The sequence below is a fragment of the Chlorocebus sabaeus genome, chromosome X (genome assembly GCF_047675955.1).
Source record: "Chlorocebus sabaeus isolate Y175 chromosome X, mChlSab1.0.hap1, whole genome shotgun sequence".
NCBI classification, from domain to species: Eukaryota; Metazoa; Chordata; class Mammalia; order Primates; family Cercopithecidae; genus Chlorocebus; species Chlorocebus sabaeus.
In genome coordinates, this window is record NC_132933.1 from 23,649,404 (window position 1) to 23,672,598 (window position 23,195).

The window sequence follows — 23,195 nt, forward strand, 5'->3', positions numbered from 1 at the left end:
ATAAATTTTAAATAATTTGCCTAAACTCACATAGCTAGTAAGCAGTAGAGAGAGAATTTGAACCCGGGTCTGTCTGAGGCCACAGAATTGGAACCCAGATATTCTGATTCCAGAGCCTAAACTATTAATAGCATCAGTGTACAGTGTATTAATGTTTTTTTTTTTTTTAAGACAGATTCTCACTCTGTTGCCCAGGCTGGAGTACAGTGGCGTGATCTTGGCTCACTGCAACCTCTGCCTTCCAGGTTCAAGTGATTCTCCTGCCTTAGCCTCCTAAGTAGCTGCATGCGCCACCATACCTGGCTAATTTTTTTTTGTCTTTTTAGTAGAGACGGGGTTTCACCATGTAGGCCAGGTTGGTCTCGAACTCCTGACTTTAGGTGATCCACCCACCTTGGCTTCCCAAAGTGCTGAGATTACAGGCATGAGCCATCATGTCCAGCCAGTATTACTTCTTGATAGAAAGGTGAAGAGAAGTAGGGAGCACACTTGAGGCATGCTTAGGAGGCATGCTTGATGAGGCTTGGTGGTTGGTTAAAGGTAGGAGATGGAGGAGGCAAAGATGATTTTCTAATTTCTAGCCTGCATGTCTGAGTGGATGGCAGTGTACCCCGAGCTGAAAAAGACATTACAAGAGGAAGAGCTAGTTTAAGGGAGAAGATAGAATTCAGTTTTGGACCATTAAGTATGAAGTGGAATATCTGTGTGAAGGTGTCTTCTGGGCAGTTGGACATATGACTGCTACGCTCAGGGGACCTGGGCTCAGACAGAGAGTCGAGAATCATCTGCATATGTCTAGGAGTTGAAACCATGAGAGTAGGTAAAGCCTCCCAGGGAGAACTGATCTGGTGAGAAGAGGAGTAAGGCAAGGATAGAGCCCTAGGGAACCCCAATTTTTAGGACGCAGGGTTAAGAAGAACCCGAAACCTGAGGACAGGAGCCAAGGATATAGGGAGTTTCAAGAAGGAGGATGTGATCCACAGTATTACTGTGGCAGAAGAATCTGGGAAGAAAAGAACTGTAAAATGCACCGTGAGATTTGGCGGTTCAGATACCTTTGGGAGGCTGAAGCAGGTGAATCGCTTGAGGTCAGGAGTTAGAGACCAGCCTGGCCAACATGGTGAAAACACGTCTCTACTAAAAATACAAAAATTAGCCGGGTGTGGTAGTGCACACCTGTAATCCCAGCTACTCAGGAGGCTGAAGCACAAGAATTGCTTGAATCCAGGAGGCGGAGGTTGCAGTGAGCCAAGATTGCATCAGTGCACTCCAGCCTGGGTGACAGAACAAGACTCCATCTCAAAAAAATAATAAAATAAAATAAAATAAAACAGATACCATTGGGAAGTTAGAAGAGAGGGTAAAGTACTCTTTCAAAAGATTTAAATGAGAAGAGAGAGATGGCAATTGGATAAAAGCGCGAGGAGGACGTAGAATCAAAGGCGGGACCTGTTGGATGGGACAAGAATGTTAATAGGCTGGGCAGGGGTGGTGGGGAGCCCTCATGCCTCATGGGAAGCTGTGGAAGATCACATCTAATGGCTTCATTTGTTTTCACAATACAATATAACATAAGATGGTTATCTGAGAGCGAGCAACGTTGAGGGTTGAGTAGCAGGATTGGATTGAAGAGGGAGCTTACCAGGGACAAATCAAAGGAGGCTAAAGAAGCTGCATCAGATCTCAGTTCATGTCGTTGCCTCTAGAAAGCTTTACCCAACCCACCCTAACTAGATTACATATGTCATATGTTCCCAGTACTACCTGCACTGTTCTTACCACTCATATCACATGTATCACTCTTGATTACTGTTAGTGCTTGTTAAATTGTCTTGGCCACTAAACTCTGAAAGCAGTGAGGATCACTGTCTAAACTTGATACATAGTAGGTGCTTAATTGAATGGTCTCATAGCTAGTAAAGAGTGGAGCAAAGACTGGGTGCCTATTCTCTCTGACTCCAAAGCTCAAACTCTTAACCATAAGAAGGAGTAGGGTGCAAGGGAATTAAAGGTACTGGCAAAAGAACAGTTTGGATGTTCTACCATCAGCCCAAATTAGTTAGAATGGAGCAGCTAGTCAAATAAACAGAGAAAATTGAAAGCAAGTATAGGAGACAGACTGAGCAAAAGCTGAAGGGATGGAAAATTGTGACCAACAAGTAGGATAATTGAGGTAGAAGGAGCGGTTTAGGAGATAACAAGATGAGGAACAGTATGAGCCAGTTTCCAAGGTCTTCAGTGAATCAGGAGGAGTAGCGAGGAGGTGGCTCAAAAAAGTGATTCATAGGAATATAGGACTCCTCTGATGTCCCTCAGAAGAGAATGAAAGTACAAGAATCTGGAAGCAGCAGACCAGTAACCTCAAGAAGCTTGCAAAATGCCAACACCTCCTCCTGGCCTTGCGATGTGGAGTGTGGGGGAACTAACAGCCTCTACATGTAAGCTCTCCTTAAGAGAGAGCCAAGTTTCAGTGAAGGCTACAAGTTGGAGAAAGCATTCTGTAAAAATGTTGTAGACGTAGGAGGGTTATTAACAAAGTAATAATAAGTGATTCCAAACAGCCAAATAAGAAAGGCTATTCCGATTCTCCTTTTCCACACATGGGGCAGGGCTTCAGGACTGTCATGACTTGCTCTAATGTTACCTGCTTTCTGTCTATTTCCAACATATGACTGCCTGAAAAAACTGGGTACCAGAAACTGTGGTTCCCATGATTACTTGGATATGGTTTCTTAAGGATCGCTTTAGGTCAAGAACTAATTCTTCTTATTGGGCTGACAACTTTTGTGTTTGTTTGTTTGTTTTTTGTTTTGTTTTGTTTTGAGACAGAATCTTCCTCTGTTGCCCAGGCTGGAGTGCAGTGGCATGATCTCGGCTCACTGCAACCTTTGCCTCCCAGGTTCAAGTGATTCTCCTACCTCAGTCTCCCCAGTAGCTGAGACCACAGGCATATGCCACCACACCTGGCTAATTTTTGTATTTTTAGTAGAGACGGGGTTTTCCCATATTGGCCAGACTGGTCTCGAACTCATGGCCTCAGTGATCCGCCCACCTCAGCCTCCCAGAGTGTTGGGATTACAGGCATGAGTCACTGTGCCCGTCCTGGACTGACAACTTCTTATTGGCCTGGAGTTTGGGGGTGGTGATGGAAATATTCTGAAATCAGATAGTGGTGATGGTGGTACAACCTTGTGAATATATTGAAATCCACAGAATTCCACACTTTAAAATGGTGAATTTGATGTGAATTATATCTCAATAAATTTTTTTCAAAGCTAATTCATCTCTACCTCTTTTGTGTATGTGTGTGACTGTACCAGGTAGTACAGCTGGATGTGAGAGGCAACATGGTGAAACTTAATGATGGCTCTCAAATAACCTATGAAAAGTGCTTGATTGCAACAGGTGAGCATTTCTGGAGATGGCTTTCTTCCCTGATACAGCTCATTCAAGTTTTAGAGTCCAGCTTTCTCTGTAGAAGGTATTACTACTTAAGAAAATGGAAACCCAGACTCTCTGAAGTGGGTGTCTTCTCTTGGTACAAAAGCTGGCTGTGTCCAGGCATCCTGGATCACCAGCCCTTCTGGATGATCCTTGCTCTTCTCCCAGTAAAGGCATGAAGAAGTTGTCCTTTTTTCTCTCCCTGCTTAGCCTTCACCCTGTGCCCTGTGCCCTAAAAGTGATGTTTGTGGCTTCATTGCCAGTTGCAATCAGAAACCAAGAGAGGAGACAGAAGCAATTCATTAAACCCATGTAGCTATGCTAGCTGGCAAATCCTCATGAAAAACTCAAAGAGAACATGGAAGCCAAAAGTAAGGCCTTTTGGCCACCTAGGGGGAGGGTGTACCCCTTGAAGACAGACTCTCAAATCTGCTTCTCAAAGACAACTGACAAAAAGCCTGCTGGGAGGCGAGCTGAAGGCAAACAAAGCCTTCACATCCTATCCTGTTGTTGCCGCCATGGTGCTAAGTGAAGAGGGCTCCACCTTTGTGTGGTGGAGGGAGTATTGTTTGGGCTAGCTCCTGCTTGTTGGGCTAAAGGGTTTTCCTTCTCTTATTTCCAGGAGGTACTCCAAGAAGTCTGTCTGCCATTGATAGGGCTGGAGCAGAGGTGAAGAGTAGAACAACGCTTTTCAGAAAGGTAATTGTCTGCTTTAGTGTTTTCTTTGTGTTGTTTTTGAAGAGGTAGTATAATCTTGCAGTCCCCAAGCACCCACCCGGGACTTGGGAGATCCAAGTTCTATTTATGGCTCTTCTCCAGACTTGTTATCTGGCCTTGAGCAAGTCACTTCCTCTCTCTGCACCTCAGATACCTCACTCAAGGGTTTTAAGCTCCTACGGAAAAAATGGAGTGTTTGTATTGCTTGCAATAGATCCTTCTGATTGCTCTTCCATAGTTGTTTTTTCCTGATGCGTTTGATTCATTGGAACCCCTTATAGCCTGTTGGCATTTTCATTGCAACTGCTGTGTAGAGACTTCAGAGAAAAAAAGTACCTAAAGAAAAAGCAAGGGGGTGTTCTGCTGCTTAACACTGTGCGTATAAAAACTGCTGTCATTTTTTCAGGGATAAGATTTGTCCTGTCTTTTTTTTTTTTTTTTTTTTTTTTGAGACAGGGTCTCGCTCTGTTGCCCAGGCTGCAGTGCAGTGGCGCAATCTCGGCTCACTGCAAGCTCTGCCTCCCGGGTTCACGCCATTCTCCTGCCTCAGCCTCCCAAGTAGCTGGGACTACAAGCATCCACCACCATGCCCGGCTAATTTTTTGTATTTTTAGTAGAGATGGTGTTTCACCATGTTAGCCAGGATGGTCTCAATCTCCTGACCTTGTGATCCACCTGCCTAGGCCTCCCAAAGTGCTGGGATTACAGGCGTGAGCCACCGCGCCCGGCCCTGTCTTTTTTTTTTTTTCCAAGACTGAGTCTCACTCTATCGCCCAGGCTGGAGTGTGGTGGCACGATCTTGGTTCACTGCAACGTCCACCTCCCAGGTTCAAGCAATTCTTGTGACTCAGTCTCCCAAGTAGCTGAAATTACAGGCATGTGCCACCACGACCAGCTAATTTTTTTTGTATTTTTAGTAGGGATGAGATTTCACCCTGTTGGCCAGACTGGGTACTGTCTTTTAAGTTCTTCCTAGAACAAGGTTTGTCAGCCTCTGCAGTATTGGCATTTTGAGCTGGATAATTGTAGTGGGGGCTGTCTTATGCCATTGTAGTATGTTAGCAGCATCCTGGCCTTTTGTACACTAAATGCTGGGAGCACCTACTTGCTCTCACAACCAAAAATGTCTTCAGATATTGCCAGATGTCCTCCTGGGGAAGATAGGGACAAAATTGCCACCAATTGAGAACCACTGTTTATAGAAGGAATTTTACCATGAAGAAAGAAATTTCCATTAATAATATAGAAGTTTTAATTGAGTCACTTTATACAAGGAGAAAATTTACTGTTGCCAAAGATTTAGAAGAAACTACTTCCTAGTATTATTATCCTATGCCCCTTTTGGAAATTAATGGACTAAACTGATGTGGTCCTGCAGATTGGAGACTTTAGAAGCTTGGAGAAGATTTCACGGGAAGTCAAATCAATTACGATTATCGGTGGGGGCTTCCTTGGTAGCGAACTGGCCTGTGCTCTTGGCAGAAAGGGTGAGTATTGAGGAGTGACCTCGATATTCTTTCTCTAGTCTTATACAGCTTTTCTGTGAATCCCAGAGATGTGTTTGACAGGATCTGTAGAGTTTAATTAAGGTTTATACAGTGAAAAGCTAAGCACTGAGATTAGTTCTGGTGAGGGATCCCTTGGTGACCAAAAAGCTGTCACCTGAGCAACTTAACAGCGACGCTTTTTAAATTTTATTTTATTTTATTTTATTTTTTTGAGACGGAGTTTCGCTCTTGTTGCCCAGGCTGGAGTGCAATGGTGCGACCTCTCCTCACTGCAACCTCCGCCTCCGAGGTTCAAGCGATTCTCCTGCCTCAGCCTCCAGAGTAGCTGGGATTACAGGCATGCACCACCACAGCTGGCTAATTTTGTATTTTTAGTAGAGACGGGGTTTCTCCATGTTGGTCAGGCTGGTCTTGAACTCCCAACCTCAGGTGATCCGCCCACCTCGGCCTCCCAAAGTGCTGGAATTACAGGTGTGAGCCACTGCACCCTGCCAACAGCAATGCTTTCTTTCCTTTCCTCTACCCTCTATGCCAGGACTCCTTAGAAATAAAATATTAAGGAAAGTAACTTATGAAGATGATAAGAGCAATGCAGACTACAGAATTATAGGTGTCTTTCAACTGCTACCTCGTGTAAAAAGCCAAAACCTTCTTTGGGCACGTGATGGTTCCCAGCTTGACGGATCTGTGAGCTCCAGTTGGAATGTTTCATGGCAACTAGTTATCTTAATGTTCTTTTTCAGATATATGAAATCAGGGCATCTTTTCAGGAGGATGCTTCCTATTCAGAGGTTGCAAAGCACTTGTGTAAGCCTTAGGTGACTGCATAGGTGGAAGTACACAGAGTTCACCATCTGAAGCTTAATCTGGGGCCAGAAGTTCTGATACCTGTTGTATTTGCGTTACAAATGAACTTGAGCACCGAGACCCTCATGCCCAGTGTCCTGTAAGTGGGCGCTCTGGCCTGGATTGCAGCTCTGCCCTGTCTTTAGTGAGGGCTGCCTGCTGCTCCTTTACTTCTCTTACTGTCTTCCTAGGATTGACTTTTGCTTCCTGCTATAACTACTCTGTTTCTTCTTCCCAGCTCGAGCCTTGGGCACAGAAGTGATTCAGCTCTTCCCCGAGAAAGGAAATATGGGAAAGATCCTCCCTGAATACCTCAGCAACTGGACCATGGAAAAAGTCAGACGAGGTAGAGAGACTGTTTCTATATGCTATATGCTGCCACTCTATTTCCTTTGAGTGTGACCTAAGGCAAACTTCGCTTCTATGGGAACCCCCTTGACATAAGCCCTATCACCTGACCTGTAAAATGTTTCCACCATTCTCCAGTCAGCTAAGTTCATCTAGGTGTTCTGAATCAGATGCCCCAAATTCCTGGAAGTGCTGGAAATGAGCCATGGGTGTAGGTTCTTGCGGCTCTCCAAAACTGCCTGTGTACTGATTATTGGTTTTACCATGAAGGAGACCACTGGTCAGCTTCCCTATTTCCCATTAAAGTGACAGCCTCGTAGGCTCACTCTCAGGTCTTGTTTGCCTTTACAGAGGGAGTTAAGGTGATGCCCAATGCTATTGTTCAATCGGTTGGAGTCAGCAGTGGCAAGTTACTTATCAAGCTGAAAGACGGCAGGAAGGTAAGGAAGGAAAAGACAGCCTGTCAGGAGGCCTTCCAGTTCTCCACTCCCCTTACCTCATTCTTACTCCTTCATTTGACACCAGTAGATTATTTTTCCTGGCAGTTGCCATTAACCTGATACAATTTTCCGAGTTAACTACCCCTCCATTAAAACAGAATGATGAGAGCCAGAGTAGACACCTGTGAACCACTTTCCCTTAGCCCCTTTCTATCTGTCTCACAGAGTTTTGAGTCCTGGCTAGGGTGGCAGATTTCTGTTCGAATGACATGGGGGATGTGCATGGGATGGGGTGGTGGAGGCTTATGAAATAGAACTTAAAATCCATTTACCAGAGGTAAGTTAACCCATGATTTTTTGAAGTCCCAATTCTTAATGGCATGATGGGCCATTGTTACGCCTGTAGGCATAAATGGGAACTGTGGTAATTGACTGAATTATTTCTTTTTTGCCTCAGGTAGAAACTGACCACATAGTGGCAGCTGTGGGCCTGGAGCCCAATGTTGAGTTGGCCAAGACTGGTGGCCTGGAAATAGACTCAGATTTTGGTGGCTTCCGGGTAAATGCAGAGCTACAAGCACGCTCTAACATCTGGGTGGTAAGTGTGCTACAGCATGACCAGGCACAGTTCATTCTCCCTAGCCTGTGAACAGGTCTGCCTGGTGGTGTGCTAAAGCTCATCAGCCTAACCAGATAGGGTCAGAATGTTTAGAGGCTGAGGGTACAGAATAGAAATGTGTGAACTGCTTGATTCAGAAGACCAGGTATGGCCTCATGTGCAAGCTAGTGGCAGATAAAATGAGCAGTGTGCATGCCTGCAGGAGTAGAGCTCTTCTGGTTCTACTTACTGGCATCAGCCACTAGCATAACCCCTGGTGGGCATGCACATAGCTTTCAGATGGATCTGCTGTTCCCTTTGCTCAAACGTGAATCCGGAGGATGGAGGATGAAGCAATTTATAACCTGTTCCCTAGAAAGGAAAATTACTCTGTTTTCATTTTCCTTGAGTACTATTTTTAGCTGTTTTTTACAATTTATTATGACACAAACAAGACTATAGTATGTAGGAACCATGAGGTAATTTCCCCATTGCTAGTTACAAGTGTATTGTGTTTGTTTATGGACTCTGCAACTAAGGACATAGGCACCTTGGAGGAATTTTTTTCCCCTCCAAACCTTGCTTTAAAAAAAAAAGATGAAATGTACTGGATTTTTTTAACTTGTTATAAAAGTAATACATGGGCCAGGCGAAGTGGCTCACGCCTGTAATTCCAGCACTTTGGGAGGCTGAGGCAGGTGGATCACTTGAGATCAGGAGTTCGAGACCAGCCTGGCTAACATGGCAAAAACCCCGTGTCTACTAAAAATATACAAAAATTAGCCGGGTGTAGTGGCACAGACCTGTAATCCCAGCTACTTGGGGGGCTGAGTGAGGCAGGAGAATCACTTGAATTCAGGAGGCAGAGGCTGCAGTGAGCAGAGATCACGCCACTGCCTTCCAGCCTGGGCAACAACAGAGCAAGACTCAGTCTCAAAAAAAAAAAAAAGTAATATGTGGTCAATGTAGAAGACAGACAAGAAGGAGAGAGGAAAGTCACCTGCAGCAACCATTAATATTTTGGTGAATTTCCTTCCCTTTGTTTCCTTGCATGTAGGTTTTATTGTTGGTTTGTTTTATTCATGGCAAGCATACTATATATAATATTCTGCTCTTTTCCACTTAACACCATAAATGTAAGCATTTTCTATGTTGCTTCAGACTTTGTAAACAGTTTAATGACTATATGTTCCATTAAGTGAATTCACAGTTTACTTTACCGTTGCTTACTCGTTGGATTTTTAGGTTGCTTTGGGGGAGTCTAAATAGCCACAAAGATGAACAAAGGGTTAGAGAGCTCAAATACCACATCCTTCGTGAAGCTGGCCCAGTTCACCCCCGGCTGGAGGTTCTTGCCCTCTGCTTGAAATACTTGACTCCTTTAATCTGTACCTTTCATATGGCACATTACTGTTTACATTGCTCTGTAGTTATGAGCAAGGCTGTATCTTTCTGTACTAGGTTGTATGCTCCTCATAGTCAAGGTCCATGTCAGTTTTGTCTCAGCAACCCGGACAACATAATACTTTTGTATATAATAAGTACTCCATAAATATTTGTTGAATGAATGAATACTGAATGACAAAAAGAAATCTAAGAAAACATTTCTAGGTGAGAGGCAGTCACATCCAAAAACTGGTTTCTACATATAGAAAAGAATATTCTGCAAATCATGGTTATTAAATATCCAGTCTGTTAAGGAAAGAACAGGAAGTAGGCATAAGTAAACCGAACTATAGAAGATTTAGGTTAGCTTTATGGAAGCAGAATAGATTTTTTTTGGGGGGGGACGTAGTCTCACTCTGTTTCCCAGTCTGGAGTACAGTGGCACGATCTCGAGTCACTGCAACCTCCGCCTCCCGGGTTCAAGCCATTCATTCTCCTGTCTCAGCCTCCCAAGTAGCTGGGATTACAGGTGCTCGCCACCACACCCGCCTAATTTTTTGTATTTTTAGTAGAGATGGGGTTTCACCATATTGGCCAGGCTTGTCTCGAACTCCTGACCTTGTGATCCGCCCACCTTGGCCTCCCAAAGTGCTGGGATTACGGGCATAAGCCACTGCACCTGGCCTGGAATCGATATTTTAAAATGAGATCTCAGGCCAGGCATGGTGGCTCACATCTGTAATCCCAACACTTTGGAAGGCTGAGGCAGGGACATTGCTTGAGCCCAGGAGTTCGAGACCAGCCTGGGCAACATGGCAACACCCTATCTCTTAAAAAAAAAAAAAAAAAAGCCGGGCATGGTGGTACATTCCTGTAGTCCCAGCTACTTGGGAGGCTGAGGTGGGAGGATCATCTGAGCCTGGAAGTCCAGGCTGTGGTGAGCCATGATCACACCACTGCACTCCAGCCCAGGCAATAGAGTGAGACCCTGTCTCAAAAAAAAAAAAAAAAAAAAAAAAAAAATTTGAATGGGTTATCAGCTGTTTTTGTTAGTTTAAGTACAACTCTGGCCTGTAGATGGAAAACATGAATTAGTTACCATTACAAGTGTTCTTTGAACCCCCAAAGTTTATATTTTGTCTTTAACTTGCTTTTTTTTTTTTTTTTAATCATGTGTTCATGTTATGTATTTGTTTCCACAGGCAGGAGATGCTGCATGCTTCTATGATATAAAGTTGGGAAGGAGGCGGGTAGAGCACCATGATCATGCTGTTGTGAGTGGAAGATTGGCTGGAGAAAATATGACTGGAGCTGCTAAGCCGTACTGGCATCAGTCAATGTTCTGGTAATAGTTGTGTGCCTTGGGGACCCAATTGATTACAGTTCAGTATCTCTAGGACCATAACACAGAGTTATGGTTTGGTTTTATTATGAGCCAGTTAGCTTCATACAGAAGGGAAAAAAGTCCATCTCATGTCCACACATTCTACCCTCAGGTAGCCATCTGGCAAAAGTGTCCTGATTGGTTTTTCACCAAACTGCTCCTTTTGTAAAACATTAAAAGAGAAAAAAAAGTTATTTTAAGTGTTCCGTCTGATGTTTGTTAGACTAGGTGAATGAATGGAGATGGCACCAGCACTTCTGGCAAAATATCTCAGAGGCCGAGGTGGGCGGATCACGAAGCCAGGAGTTTGAGACCAGCCTGACCAACATGGTGAAACCCTGTCTCTACTAAAAATACAAAAATTAGCCTGGCATAGTGACGCGCGCCTGTAATCCCAGCTACTCGGTAGGCTGAGGCAGGAGAATTGCTTGGACCCGGGAGGTGGAGGTTGCAGTGAGCCGAGATCACACCACTGCACTCCGGCCTGGGCAATAGAGCGAGACTCCGTCTCAAAAAAAAAAAAAAAAAAAAAAAAAAAGGAATGTCAGAAAGCATTCCAGTCCTAAAAGATGAAGGCTGGTCTGGTGTGGTTGCTCATGCCTCTAATCCCAGCACTTTGGGAGACCAAGGCCGGGGGATTGCTTGAGCCCAGAAGTTCGAGACCAACCTGGGCAACATACCAAGAGCTCGTCTGAATTTTTTAAATAAAAACGTTTTAAAAGCTAAAGAAAAGAAAAGTGGAGGCTAAGGGGAAATACCATAGGTTAATGAAACCGTAAAACATCTCAAATTCTGAATTCTGTAAATGTGGAACACTCTTTGAAGCTTCAAAAAGGGAATTTCAAGACGAAAGTAGTAAATAGCAAAAGTGGGGACCTCATCACTTTTCAAATGTGGCATAGGATAAAAGCATGAATAAATTGAAGAACACTTCAGTCACTGCATGGATATGTGATTGTGTATAATGGCTTTTTAAGGAAAAGTCAAAGCTGTTAGGGTTAATCTTACTTTCTCATGGTCATCCCTAGATGCTCTAGCAACAGCAGATCAGTTTGGCGTCTCGTGATATGCATACTGAGTTCTTTGGTTAGCATAAGAGTGCGGTGTTGGTCGGGCACGGTGGCTCATGTCTGTAATCCCTGCACTCTGGGAGGCCAAGGCGGGCAGATTACTTGAGGTCAGGAGTTCAAGACCAGCCTGGCCAGCATGGTAAAATCCCGTCTCTACTAAAAATACAAAAATTAGCCAGGTGTGGTAGTGGATGCCTATAATCCCAGCTACTCAGGAGGCTGAGGCTGGAGAATCACTTGAACCCAGGAGGCAGATGTTGCAGTGAGCTGAGTTCTCACCATTGCACTCCAGCCTGGGCGACAAGCGAAACTCCGGCTCAGGAAAAAAAAAAAAGTGTATTGTCGTGGTGAATATGTGCTACCATGTCATTCCTTACAGTCCCTTGACAGAACACCCTCTTCTCTCTTGTTAGGAGTGATTTGGGCCCCGACGTTGGCTATGAAGCTATTGGTCTTGTGGACAGTAGTTTGCCCACAGTTGGTGTTTTTGCAAAAGCAACTGCACAAGACAACCCCAAATCTGCCACAGAGCAGTCAGGTAAGGAAGCCCCAGCACTCCTCTTAGAGAGTTTTGAGAAGCAGTGGTCCAGATTCTCCTGAACAAGGGGTTTCTGTATTGGCCAGCGGGGGCTGTCAGTGAAAGCCTCTCTTCATGTTGTGCTTTAAAAGAAACCAAACCTCAAGTCCTCACTCTTCAGTGGTCTGAGATTTGGCAAAATCAGGTATCCTGGGCAAAGCATAGATTCAGATATTGTGGGTATCTGTCCTAGACAGTGGACAGTGGCTAACTCAACGACACTGTTGTTTCGTTTGTCTCTGGGAAGACCTATCTAAGGAAGAAAACAAGAAAACCTGAACTTTTTAGGTTGCGTTTTTTTCTTTCTTTCAGTTGTCATTTTTATTATTTTGCTTCAGGCAAATCTCAAGAACACGGCCTGAGAGCCTTAGCTTAAGACTGGCTGTCCTCCATGGGTCCTGGGCAGGGAGGAACTGGGCTGAGTAGTTCTTTAGCTGCCTCTCATTCCATTTGGCAGATCTTAGTGCCAGGTTTTCTTTAGATGGGAGGCACCTCTCTTGGAATGAACTTTTCTCCCACACATGTCTCTTTCATTAACTCCGAGACCTTATTCCTTAACCTTAGCTCAAGTTATTTAACCTCTGTGTCCTTTTGCCAGAGGTGTCTCAAGGGCAGGGTGCTCTTTAAGAAGGAGAAAGTAAGACATTATATGGATATGTAGTTCCTTTTCCTGTATAATTCTAATGTATTCCATATTCCTTAATTGATCTCTCCTAGTAACCTAGTAAGTGGATTCATGTCACTGCTCTGTCCACTGGACAGTGTTATTGGAGGCTAGTGGTTCTCAGAAGGCAAGGTGCCCCCTTCCCATGCCACCCTTCCCTTCCCCTCTTATCTTTCTCTAGGAAGAAATGCTTTCACTATGGTTTTTCCATATGGAAGTGCCTTCTGCTTTGGCTAAAGTATCTGTCTAATAGCACTGTCCAATAGAACTTTCTGCTGCGATGGAAATGTTCCATCTCTGCCCTGTCCAGTACATTAGCCACTAGCCACATGTGGCTTCTGAGCTCATGAAACATGGTGAGTGCAGATAAGGAACTGAATTTTACATCTTACTCAGTTTGAAATGATGTTCATTTACATGGCTGTGGCTAGTGGCTACTGTATTTGGACCATGCTGCTCTAGAATATTTCTTAGAGGACAAGGACCAGCCTTCTGCAGTTTGAAGAAATCCAGATATCAGGAAATATTCATAGCATGAATTTAAAATGAGATAATAAGGGAGGGAAGTTTTGGGTCAGACTGACCCTGTGCCCAGGAGCTGGCAAGGAAGACCTTTCCTTGGCTTTGTCACTGGAGAGGGGCTGGTGAAGGCCAGGGTTTACTGAGGGGGCATAGAGAAACAAATCCTCTAGAAGTAGCTTGAAGCAGGCCTTGAAAGACTGTTGGCTTCTAGAATTTCCCAGGCTCATAATAACTGAAGTTTTGATTTTGCTTCTATGTTTGTTTGTTTTGGGGGCTGGCCACAGGAACTGGTATCCGATCAGAGAGTGAGACAGAGTCCGAGGCTTCAGAAATTACTATTCCTCCCAGCACCCCGGCAGTTCCACAGGCCCCCGTCCAGGGGGAGGACTACGGCAAAGGTGTCATCTTCTACCTCAGGGACAAAGTGGTCGTGGGGATTGTGCTATGGAACATCTTTAACCGAATGCCAATAGCAAGGAAGGTAGGTGCCCATCATAACTCTTAGAGGAAGATGGGAAGTACGGCTCAGAAACACTCCTGTAACTTCATCAGGTGCCCTGAGATGCATTGTCCCCCAGGTCAAATTGTGCCTAAGCAGAACAAAGGTATAGCCTTGGCTCAGGAACATTATTTTTCACTTGGGACTTGGCTGGGTGACCTGGGAGTTGGCAGGCTGCTTGTTTGGGTTTAGCAGAGAGCTGTTCCCACAACTCCCTCCCAGTGTGATATGGGGACTGCCCCAGGTGGCCCCATTGTGTGGGCATGGCCTGAACGCACATGGAGTGAGTTAGGGACCTATTGTTACTCTCTCTCCCTCAGATCATTAAGGACGGTGAGCAGCATGAAGATCTCAATGAAGTAGCCAAACTATTCAACATTCATGAAGACTGAAGCCCCGCAGTGGAATTGGCAAACCCTCTGCCACCCCTGAGGGGTCGGATGGGTAAAGGAGCATTTTTTTATTCTGCAGACTTTCTCTGTGTATAAGTGTGAATGATCAAGTCCTTTGTGAATATTTTCAACTATGTAGGCAAATTCTTAATGTTCACATAGTGAAATAAATTCTGATTCTTCTAAATTAAATTTTGTTCTCTTGTCAAGGGAGCAGGTGGGTGAAGGAGGAAAGCCTATTAGAAAGCAAGCAAATTGCAGCACCCACCAAGGGCAGGATTTTTCTCAGCCACGTATTCGTGCCCTACTCCACCCGTGAAAACTCCTTTCATTTCCAAACTTCCCTCACCCCTCCAGACCTCTTTGCACACACCTGCTGTGGCCTCGGCCCACAACACTCGACTCCCCTCCTCTCCTCTCAGGAAGTTCACTATCTCTGAAGACTTTCCCAGCCTTCCAAGCCTCATCCTTGTGTATGTGTCTCCCTGCTAGCCCATGACTTCCTGGAAGCAGGAGCCCTGACGTTAAGGCCTTGCTCACAGTTTTATCTCCAGAGCTTAGCACAGGGTCTGCTTCATAGTAAGTGCTTCATAGATCATTGTAAATTAGTGAACAAATAAATGTATGGAATAGACTCCGTTTAACCTGGAACAACTCCTGTCCCAGAACTGGACTGGGTCCTGCAGGGGACAGAAAGGGCACTTACTACAAATCTGAGTTCAGAGACCTGGTGCTTCACAGTTAAACCTGGAGACGGACTCGTGGAAGGACCATCATCTCTTGACTCTTCAGCCTGTTGTCCTCATGCCAGACATCTGTCCTCTCTTAAGCTCCTTTTTTCTAAAATATGCTTATGGGCATACCTCACTTTACAGATTATTTCCTGGGAATACAATTCAGAGTTTCACAAGTCAACTCATTGTTTGGCATTTTAGATTGCTTAACTTTTAAAAATCAAATATTATTATTATTATTATTATTATTATTATTATTTTGAGATAGAGTTTTGCTCTTGTTGCCCCGGCTGGAGTGCAATGGCGCAACCTAGGCTCAACACCTCTACCTCCTGGGTTCAAGTGATTCTCCTGCCTCAGCCTCCCGAGTAGCTGGGATTACAGTCATGCACCACCACGCCTGGCTAATTTTGTATTTTTAGTAGAGATGGGTTTTCTCCATGTTGGTCAGGCTGGTCTCAAGCTACCTACCTCAGGTGATCCGCCCGCCTCAGCCTCCCAAAGTGCTGGGATTATAGGTGTGAGCCACCGCGCCCGGCCTAAAAACGTCAAATCTTATTTAAGAGGAATTTGTTACTACTTTAAAGAGTCCTGTTGTGAAACTCCATGTATATAAAAAGAAAATTACCAGTAGTCTGGATTTTTTTTAAATATTGGGTTTGATTAAGGGCAGTTTCAGCTTCAACCAAATCCCTTCTGAACTCTGGGAGAACAGGCCAAATCTCCACCATAAGAATTAGCAGTATAGGTATACCATGCAATACTATATGTGCAATACTATATGGATACAGGTTTAGTCGAATGTGATCATATCCAAATGATATATCCAAATCCATATGTAGAAAACTCATCTAGAGTTGGGTGCAGTGGCTCACGCCTGTAGTCCCAGCACTTTGGGAGGCCAAGACAGGTGAATCACCTGAGGTCAGGAGTTCGAGACCATCCTGGCCAACATGGTAAAACCCCATCTCTACTAAAAATACGAAAATTTGCCAGGCATGGTGGCGTGCACCTATAGTCCCAGCTACTCAGGAGGCTGAGACAGGAGAATTGCTTGAACCTGGGAAGTGGAGGTTGCAGTGGGCGGAGATTGCACCACTGCACTCCAGCCTGGGCGACACAGCGAGACTCCATCTAAAAAAAAAAAAAAAAAAAACTCGTATCCTGTGATATAGAAATTATTATACAGCAGTAATTGCTGCTTACCGAGATGGGGGTAAGACTAAGATCCTAGTGTTCCACAAATCATTAAGAAAAGATCAAATTGTGATTTGTCTTGCTTTAGTGTTGTATACAGTTTTGTCAAATTCTTTTGACAGTAGTTATCCTGGTATGGTATGTCATTGTAATTCAGTGGATTGAAATTAAATGATCTGTTCATCTAGTCAGTGTTCATTGGGTGCCTACTCTGAGCTAGGTAGATGTCAGAATAGGAAGATGGATAGAACATGGCCACTGCTTTTAAGGACGACCTGATGTCGGTGAGGAATGCAGACATACGGATGCAGAACTCCAATACAATGAGCTACGTCCATAGAAGGACACAAAAAGTACTGTGGCCATGCCAGGAATGGAGAGATCAGCCACAGCAGCCATCCTGAGTCAACCACTGCTGTTAGGCCACTTCCTAAACCACCACTTGGTCCATGTCCCCTCCCTGTTTAAAAATATACAGTGACTCCCTGTCACCAACCACATCAGGTTCAAAGTCTCCTGTAGTACTAAGCCCACTCTGCCTGTCTCACCTTCCCCGTGACTTTTAATGCGGACATGCACACACACACACCTGGTTTATTGCCACCTTTAAACTTGTATTCATGCTCTTCACATCTGGAACGCCATCCCTCCTCCCTTTACCTATCCAAATCCTGCTCATCTTTCAAGGCCTACATCAAGTCCTGCCTTGGTGGCATGGTACCAGTTGGACTAGTGCCCATGCATGATTTCTCTCTGAACTCCAGTTGCACTTAGCACCTTTGAGTGTAATTGTTCTTTAAGTCATTCTAAAGGAATTGTCAGCTGTCTCAGAGCAGAGCCCATGTTTTCTTCTCAGGATAGGGACCATATGCTACACCCTGGTGAGGTGCTGAGCAAGTCCTTGGTCAGTTGGCTAGATGATGCTAGATAACAGGGCTGACTAAAAATGCACCTCTGTCTTGTAGCCTCTGATATCTGTAATTCAGGTTGTTTATGGGAGGATGTTCAGATCATAACCACTTCACTCACTGTCACAACTTGCCACTTACCCCAGGATGCATTTAATCTGCCCAAGCCCCTGAGGATCCTGGGCTGCAACTTCTTTCTTTTCTTTTCTTTTTTCTTGAGATGGAGTCTCGCCCTGTTGCCCAGGCTGGAGTGCAGTGGGTGATCTTGGCTCACTGCAACCTCCACCTCCCAGGTTCAAGCGATTCTCCTGCCTCAGCCTCCCGGGTAGCTGGGATTACAGGCACACACCACCACGCCCGGCTAATTTTTGTATTTTTAATAGAGGTGGGGTTTCGCCACGGCAAGGCTGGTCTCAAACTCCTGACCTCGGGTGATCTGTCCACCTCGGCCTCCCAAAGTGCTGAGATTACAGGCATGAGCCACCAGCCTATAGGGTCTGATTTCTGACTCCACAGACAAGCAGTGCCAGTCAGGGTTTGGCCCTCAATACCTGGTCTGTGATCAGCTAGATCACACCACAGTGCGGTGCAGGGCTAGTCCCACCCTGGGAAGAAGAGGCAGGCTTTGCCCAAAGAGCAGGCATCTGGAGCCCACCCATTTGACTTCAACCTCGCTTTCCTTGGCCATTTCACAAACGGTATCACATGGTCCTTGGCACCACTTAGTGATGGTCCTAACCTCTGCCTGGCTACCCGTAAGCCACAGCAGGGAGTGTTCTAATGTTTTTAAAGGTGGAGAGGTGGAACTGAGGGAAGGAAGGAAGTTTGATTGGAAAGGGGTTAGATTAAGCCTCTTAGTGAAGGATGAGGTCAACATTTGTGATTTTTTTTTGTTGTTGTTGTAATCAACAGGGCCTGTTTTGGAGACAAGAGGCTTTAAACAGAAAGGGCTGGGGGTGGGACTCCACAGTGACCTACTGCAGGCTGCTTCCTTGAAGGAAAATCAGCAGCTTCTCAAGAGACCCATTTATACAAAGGAACTCTCCCCTCCCTTCCCCCACTGCCCCTTCCCTTTCCTGCTCCTCTCCAGTTTGGCCACTGCCATATCCCTTCTGTACGTCCTTCCCTGACTCCACCTAAAGCCAGGCACCCTTGCTGCCCTAGAGATTGTTGGGACTCGCTCCCAGTGCCTTGCTTTCTGGGCAGAGGGGAAGTTCTGCTGGGCCCAGAGGTGAAGTAAGACTGCCTCTGGTCTCTTTCCCATCTTATCAGGGAATTCCTGGCGGGCACAGACACGCGCGCACAAAACCACACACAGATACACTCAGCCCAAGCCAGTGATGACGTTCCCCTGCCTGGCTGGTTCTACATATGGGTGTGACTAGGTCAAAGAGGACAGGGAGGGTCTAAATATTTAGATACTGGACTGCCAAGCCCTCGATGGAAACCAGAGATCCTCTCAAAATGAACATTTGCAGAAAGAAAAGCAGCCCCTGGCGTCTCTGGAAGCTCGCCCAGTACTGTCGGCCAGGACTTGATGTTGCTACCAACTGGCCTGGCATTCACGGCTAGATCTGGGTGTTCTGCTGAACATACATTCATAGGACATCAGCATTATACAAGGCTACTCTGTGACCGTGGTGGATTGAGACAAAAACAAGACCGCTCCATAATCATGTGAACACAGATGAAAACGTGAACATTGCCTGAACCTTGAAAATGACCAAACACCCCCCACCCCCATCCTGGTTTTTCTGAGTAGCTGCTGCTTCCTTACCAATTGCAGCTTCAGCCTCGCTCTTGTCTGCCCTCCTCTTAGATAAGATTGAGTTGATAAGATACTCAGTCCAATCGCAGAATCACCAGCATCCAGTCCAGAACAAAGCCTGACTTCCTTAAACCTTCCTCCAAATCCCCTGACCCGACCTGAATCCTCTAAGTCTTTTCTAGCGCCTCTTCCTGAGGCATGTCATGATTCCCCCATGGGGTGCCTTCTTTCTTGCCGCAATGAGCAATAAACCCAACTTGTTTGACCACCGTGTTCCTGGTCTTTGACCAGAGGGGGTTGACAATTTGGACACAAATAGCCAAAATATCCTCTGGAGGACCACTATCAGGCAGAGACCCCAGTGAAATTCGCCTAGTCCTGTGCCTTTCTGAAGACCTTACCTAGTGCTGGTGGAGCCTCCAAGGTCTGTGTTTCGGTTGGGGAAAGCCCAGGAGTTGTGTCTTGTGTTGGGGGACAGAGGTACCTGGCTTCCCAGGCAGGTTCTTACCTAGGATGTCTTGGCAGTTGCAGTACAACACAAAGATGCTTCTCAGGGAGCACCTAGCACAGGTATTGAATTTATAAATAATATACAAATAAATGTATTCATTTCTTTAACATTTTCTGAGCAATTAATGCATACCATAGTACTGTACTAGGCTCTGGAGATAGGAAGATGAGTAATATATTGTCCCTGTCTTCCTTCAATGGCTTTATAACTGAGTGGTGGCCACAGACAAGTCAACAGGGATTATCAGTGTCACCTAACTGCTGGGAGTATGATATGTGAGTTCCGATTGGAACTTCATTGCTTCACCAGTTGCTTTACTGTTCTATCTATTCTAGGCATTTTTAAAAATAGAGATGGGGTCTCACTTTGTTGCCCAGGCTGTTCCCAAACTCCTGGGTTCAAGCGATCCTCCCACCTCAGCCTCCCATAGTGCTGGGATTACTGGCATGAGCCACTGTGCCTGGCCTATTCTAGGCTTTTTCTTCACTGACCAAATCATAGTTCCCCCATTTTATGGTTGTGTCTTCTCTGTCATCACTTTGGAAAGAATATGGAGAGTGCCCTGCTTCATAGAGGATGGAGCTGACATTCCTTTCACCCAGAGATTACACATCACCCTCTTCACTCTTCCTCAGATCTTTCATTCTCCCACGTCCTCTCGGAATCTCTGCAGTCTTCCCCTCTTGTTTTCCTTTTTTTTTTTTTTTTGAGACAGAGTCTTGCTCTGTCGCCCAGGCTGGAGTGCAGTGGCCGGATCTCAGCTTACTGCAAGCTCCGCCTCCCGGGTTTACGCCATTCTCCTGCCTCAGTCTCCCGAGTAGCTGGGACTACAGGCACCCGCCACCTCGCCCGGCTAGTTTTTTGTATTTTTTAGTAGAGACGGGGTTTCACCGTGTTAGCCAGGATGGTCTCAATCTCCTGACCTCGTGATCCACCTGTCTCGGCCTCCGAAAGTGCTGGGATTACAGGCTTGAGCCACAGCGCCCGGCCCCCCCACTTTTTTTTTTTTTTTTTTTTTTTTTTTTTAGATAGAGTCTCGCTTTGTCGCCCAGGCTGGAGTGTAGTTGTGTGATCTCGGCTCACTGCAACCTTCTCCTCCCGGGTTCAAGCAATTCTCCTGCCTCAGCCTCCCAAATAGCTGGGATTACAGGTGCCCGCCACCATGCCACCATGCTAATTTTTTTTGTATTTTTAATAGAGATGGGATTTCACCATGTTGGCCAGGCTGGTCTTGAACTCCTGACCTCAGGTGATCCACCCACCTCAGCCTCCCAAAGTGCTGGGATTACAGGTGTGAGCCACCGTGCCTGGCCACCCCTTATTTCCCTTTTCCCTGTGTTTCCTCTTCGGGTTCCAGGGGCTGCTCCCTGCTGGTGTGTTTTCTCCCAAAGCAGAGGAGCACAGTGAAAAGAATACTCTTTCGGATTTCAGCTGCAGTGCTGCCACTCACTGCCTGGATGGCCTTGGGCAACTAGTTTCTGAGCTCTCTGCTTCCTCATCTGTAAAATGAGAGAACAAACTAGATCATCTCTCACCTTCAGCCCTGACCTCCTGTGTATGCAACAGTCTTTCGGTGTTTGCATGGGACTTTCTTCATCTCTCCATCTCTCAGTTGCTGTTTACCTCTAAGGTCTAGAGAGACTGCCATCTCCCAATGCCTCTGCTGTCCCTTTGGCTCTACTAGATGTACAAGTTTTGCTGGTTTCTGTTTTGTTTTTAGTTTATGGCTTTTGTTTATAGTTTATTTTTCTTTGACCTACCCAGTTACATTTGGACCTGGGACCCCCTAGAAACTGTACATTGTACATTGTCTTATTTCCTCTCCATGGAGAGTTTGACAGCCTCAAAACTGGGCTCCATGAAACGGGTTATCCTTCAGCCCCTAAGCTAAAGTTTGGCTTCAAACCCAGAATTTCCCCCAAGGAAGGCTTGACAGTGGGACTATTGTCAGCCATGATCCTAGCACACGCATTCCTATGGGCTCCCAATTCCCAACAAACATGCCCTACAGAACTGCTCTGTGGACAGCCATCATAACCCAGGCTTTCAACCTAATACTAAGGTAGGAGCTCAGAAAAGCTCCCTCGTGCCATATAAGCCCAAGCCCTGAGACCAGCCCTTCTACCTCCCATCCCCCTTGCTCCTAGTCCATGGCCATTTCCATATTGACCATGGCCTTGGCAGAGCCGTACCCTGAAGTGCAGTGACAAGCAAGCCAGGAAGCTTGCAAACTTCAACACCCAGCTTTGGCTTACCGTACAGACGAAAGGAAATTGCACACAGGGAAACAATGCCAATCCAGTACCAGATTTGCTGGGTGGGAAAGGGTGCTTAAGGACTATGCCTCTCTAGAAGGAAAGGGGAGCTTTAGGTGTTTCAGAGGCCAGCAGGGCTCCTCCAGCTTGAAGCCTTCCCTGCCTGGGCCTGAGGCCCTTAGGCAGCTTGTGGAAACTAATATTCTAAGCAAACAGGGTGTGACTCTGGTTTCCCACCCCAGTGGAGAGGTGATGAGACAATCCAATCCTCTCATCCCTTCCACTGCCCTCAAACTAGTGGCACAAGGGGGTGGTATGAAAACCCAGACTTCTGGGCCTCCAAGTCACCCCCACCCTACTGAACTGGTCCACTATCAAGTTCCAGGAGAAAGGGCCAGTGACCTCTCAGATGATCAGCTTGACTTGCTGCTGGGGTCCAGAACAGCTCAAGGCTCAGAACACTCCACACTTGTCCCTTCAGTGGCAGAAGCTGTTCCACATCCCGCCTGAAGCAAGCCTGTGTTCTCAATTGTTCATTAAAACAGGTGTTTCCAAAGACGAGCCATCAGCTTCCAGGTGAACCCCCCAGGCAGTCCCAAGGTTCTGAAGAGGGAAGGGGATCCCCAGACCCCTTCCCTTGGGCAGGCACTCCCTGAATGCAGTGGCTAATTATAAAGGGATACCTTAGTGAGAGCTTTGCCCACTCTTGCAAACATGCAATTCCCTCCTGGGCATTCCCTGTGCACCCCCAGAACAGCACAAGTGGCCAGGTTGGAACAGGGGAGCAGAGGTCTCCATGGGGACTCCCACCCACCACTGCCCTCCCAGCTGCCCCACCGAATCCTTCCCGGGGAGCCCAGAGCCGCCCCAGTTCTCCTGTCAGGACGGGAGGAGGAAGGGAGGTGGGAACAGAAAGAAAGGAATCCAGCACTTTGGGAGTCCGAGGCGGGCGGAGTTCGCGACTAGCCTGGCCAACATGGTGAAACCCTACTAAAAATGCAAAAATTAGATGGGCGTGGTGGTGGTCGCCTGTAATTCCAGCTACTCCAGAGGCTGAGGCAGGAGAATCGCTTGAACCCGGGGGTGGGGTGCCGAGGTTGCTGTGAGCCGAGATCGCGCCACTTCACTCCAGCCTGGGCGAAAGACCCAGACTCCAGCAAAAAAGAGAAAAAAAAGAAAAAGAAAAAAAGGATTGAGGGGAAGTTTCAAAGGGTGTGCCGGGGAGCGGGGAAGAGTCTCATTCTCATGAGTCAGCGGATCGGGCCCAGTGTGACTTCACTGCTTCCCCAGAAGAGGCGCCCGGGGCAGGAGGCCGCTCAGAACGCAGCAGCAGGAGTGGAAGCTCGGGGCGCTGGCTGCCTGCGCCGGGGAGGGCGCGGGACAAGGCTCGGGGCTGGGCTGGTCAGGCCGCTTGGGGCTGAGGCGGCGAA

The 23,195-nt window shown here is 46.3% G+C and overlaps 1 protein-coding gene across 1 annotated transcript in view; it reads left to right on the forward strand.

The window, feature by feature from the left end:
* The window catches only part of AIFM1 (apoptosis inducing factor mitochondria associated 1), a 36,035-nt gene extending 21,451 nt beyond the window's left edge, over positions 1-14,584 (forward strand). The window contains exons 7-16 of the mRNA XM_007992674.2: positions 3,321-3,405; positions 4,064-4,140; positions 5,537-5,645; positions 6,751-6,858; positions 7,212-7,300; positions 7,758-7,898; positions 10,487-10,629; positions 12,152-12,276; positions 13,786-13,982; positions 14,321-14,584. Of these exons, the coding sequence (XP_007990865.1) occupies positions 3,321-3,405; positions 4,064-4,140; positions 5,537-5,645; positions 6,751-6,858; positions 7,212-7,300; positions 7,758-7,898; positions 10,487-10,629; positions 12,152-12,276; positions 13,786-13,982; positions 14,321-14,392 (1,146 nt within the window). The 3' untranslated portion in view covers positions 14,393-14,584. The remainder of the gene's footprint in view (positions 1-3,320; positions 3,406-4,063; positions 4,141-5,536; positions 5,646-6,750; positions 6,859-7,211; positions 7,301-7,757; positions 7,899-10,486; positions 10,630-12,151; positions 12,277-13,785; positions 13,983-14,320) is intronic.
* The last annotated feature ends 8,611 nt before the right edge of the window (positions 14,585-23,195 follow it).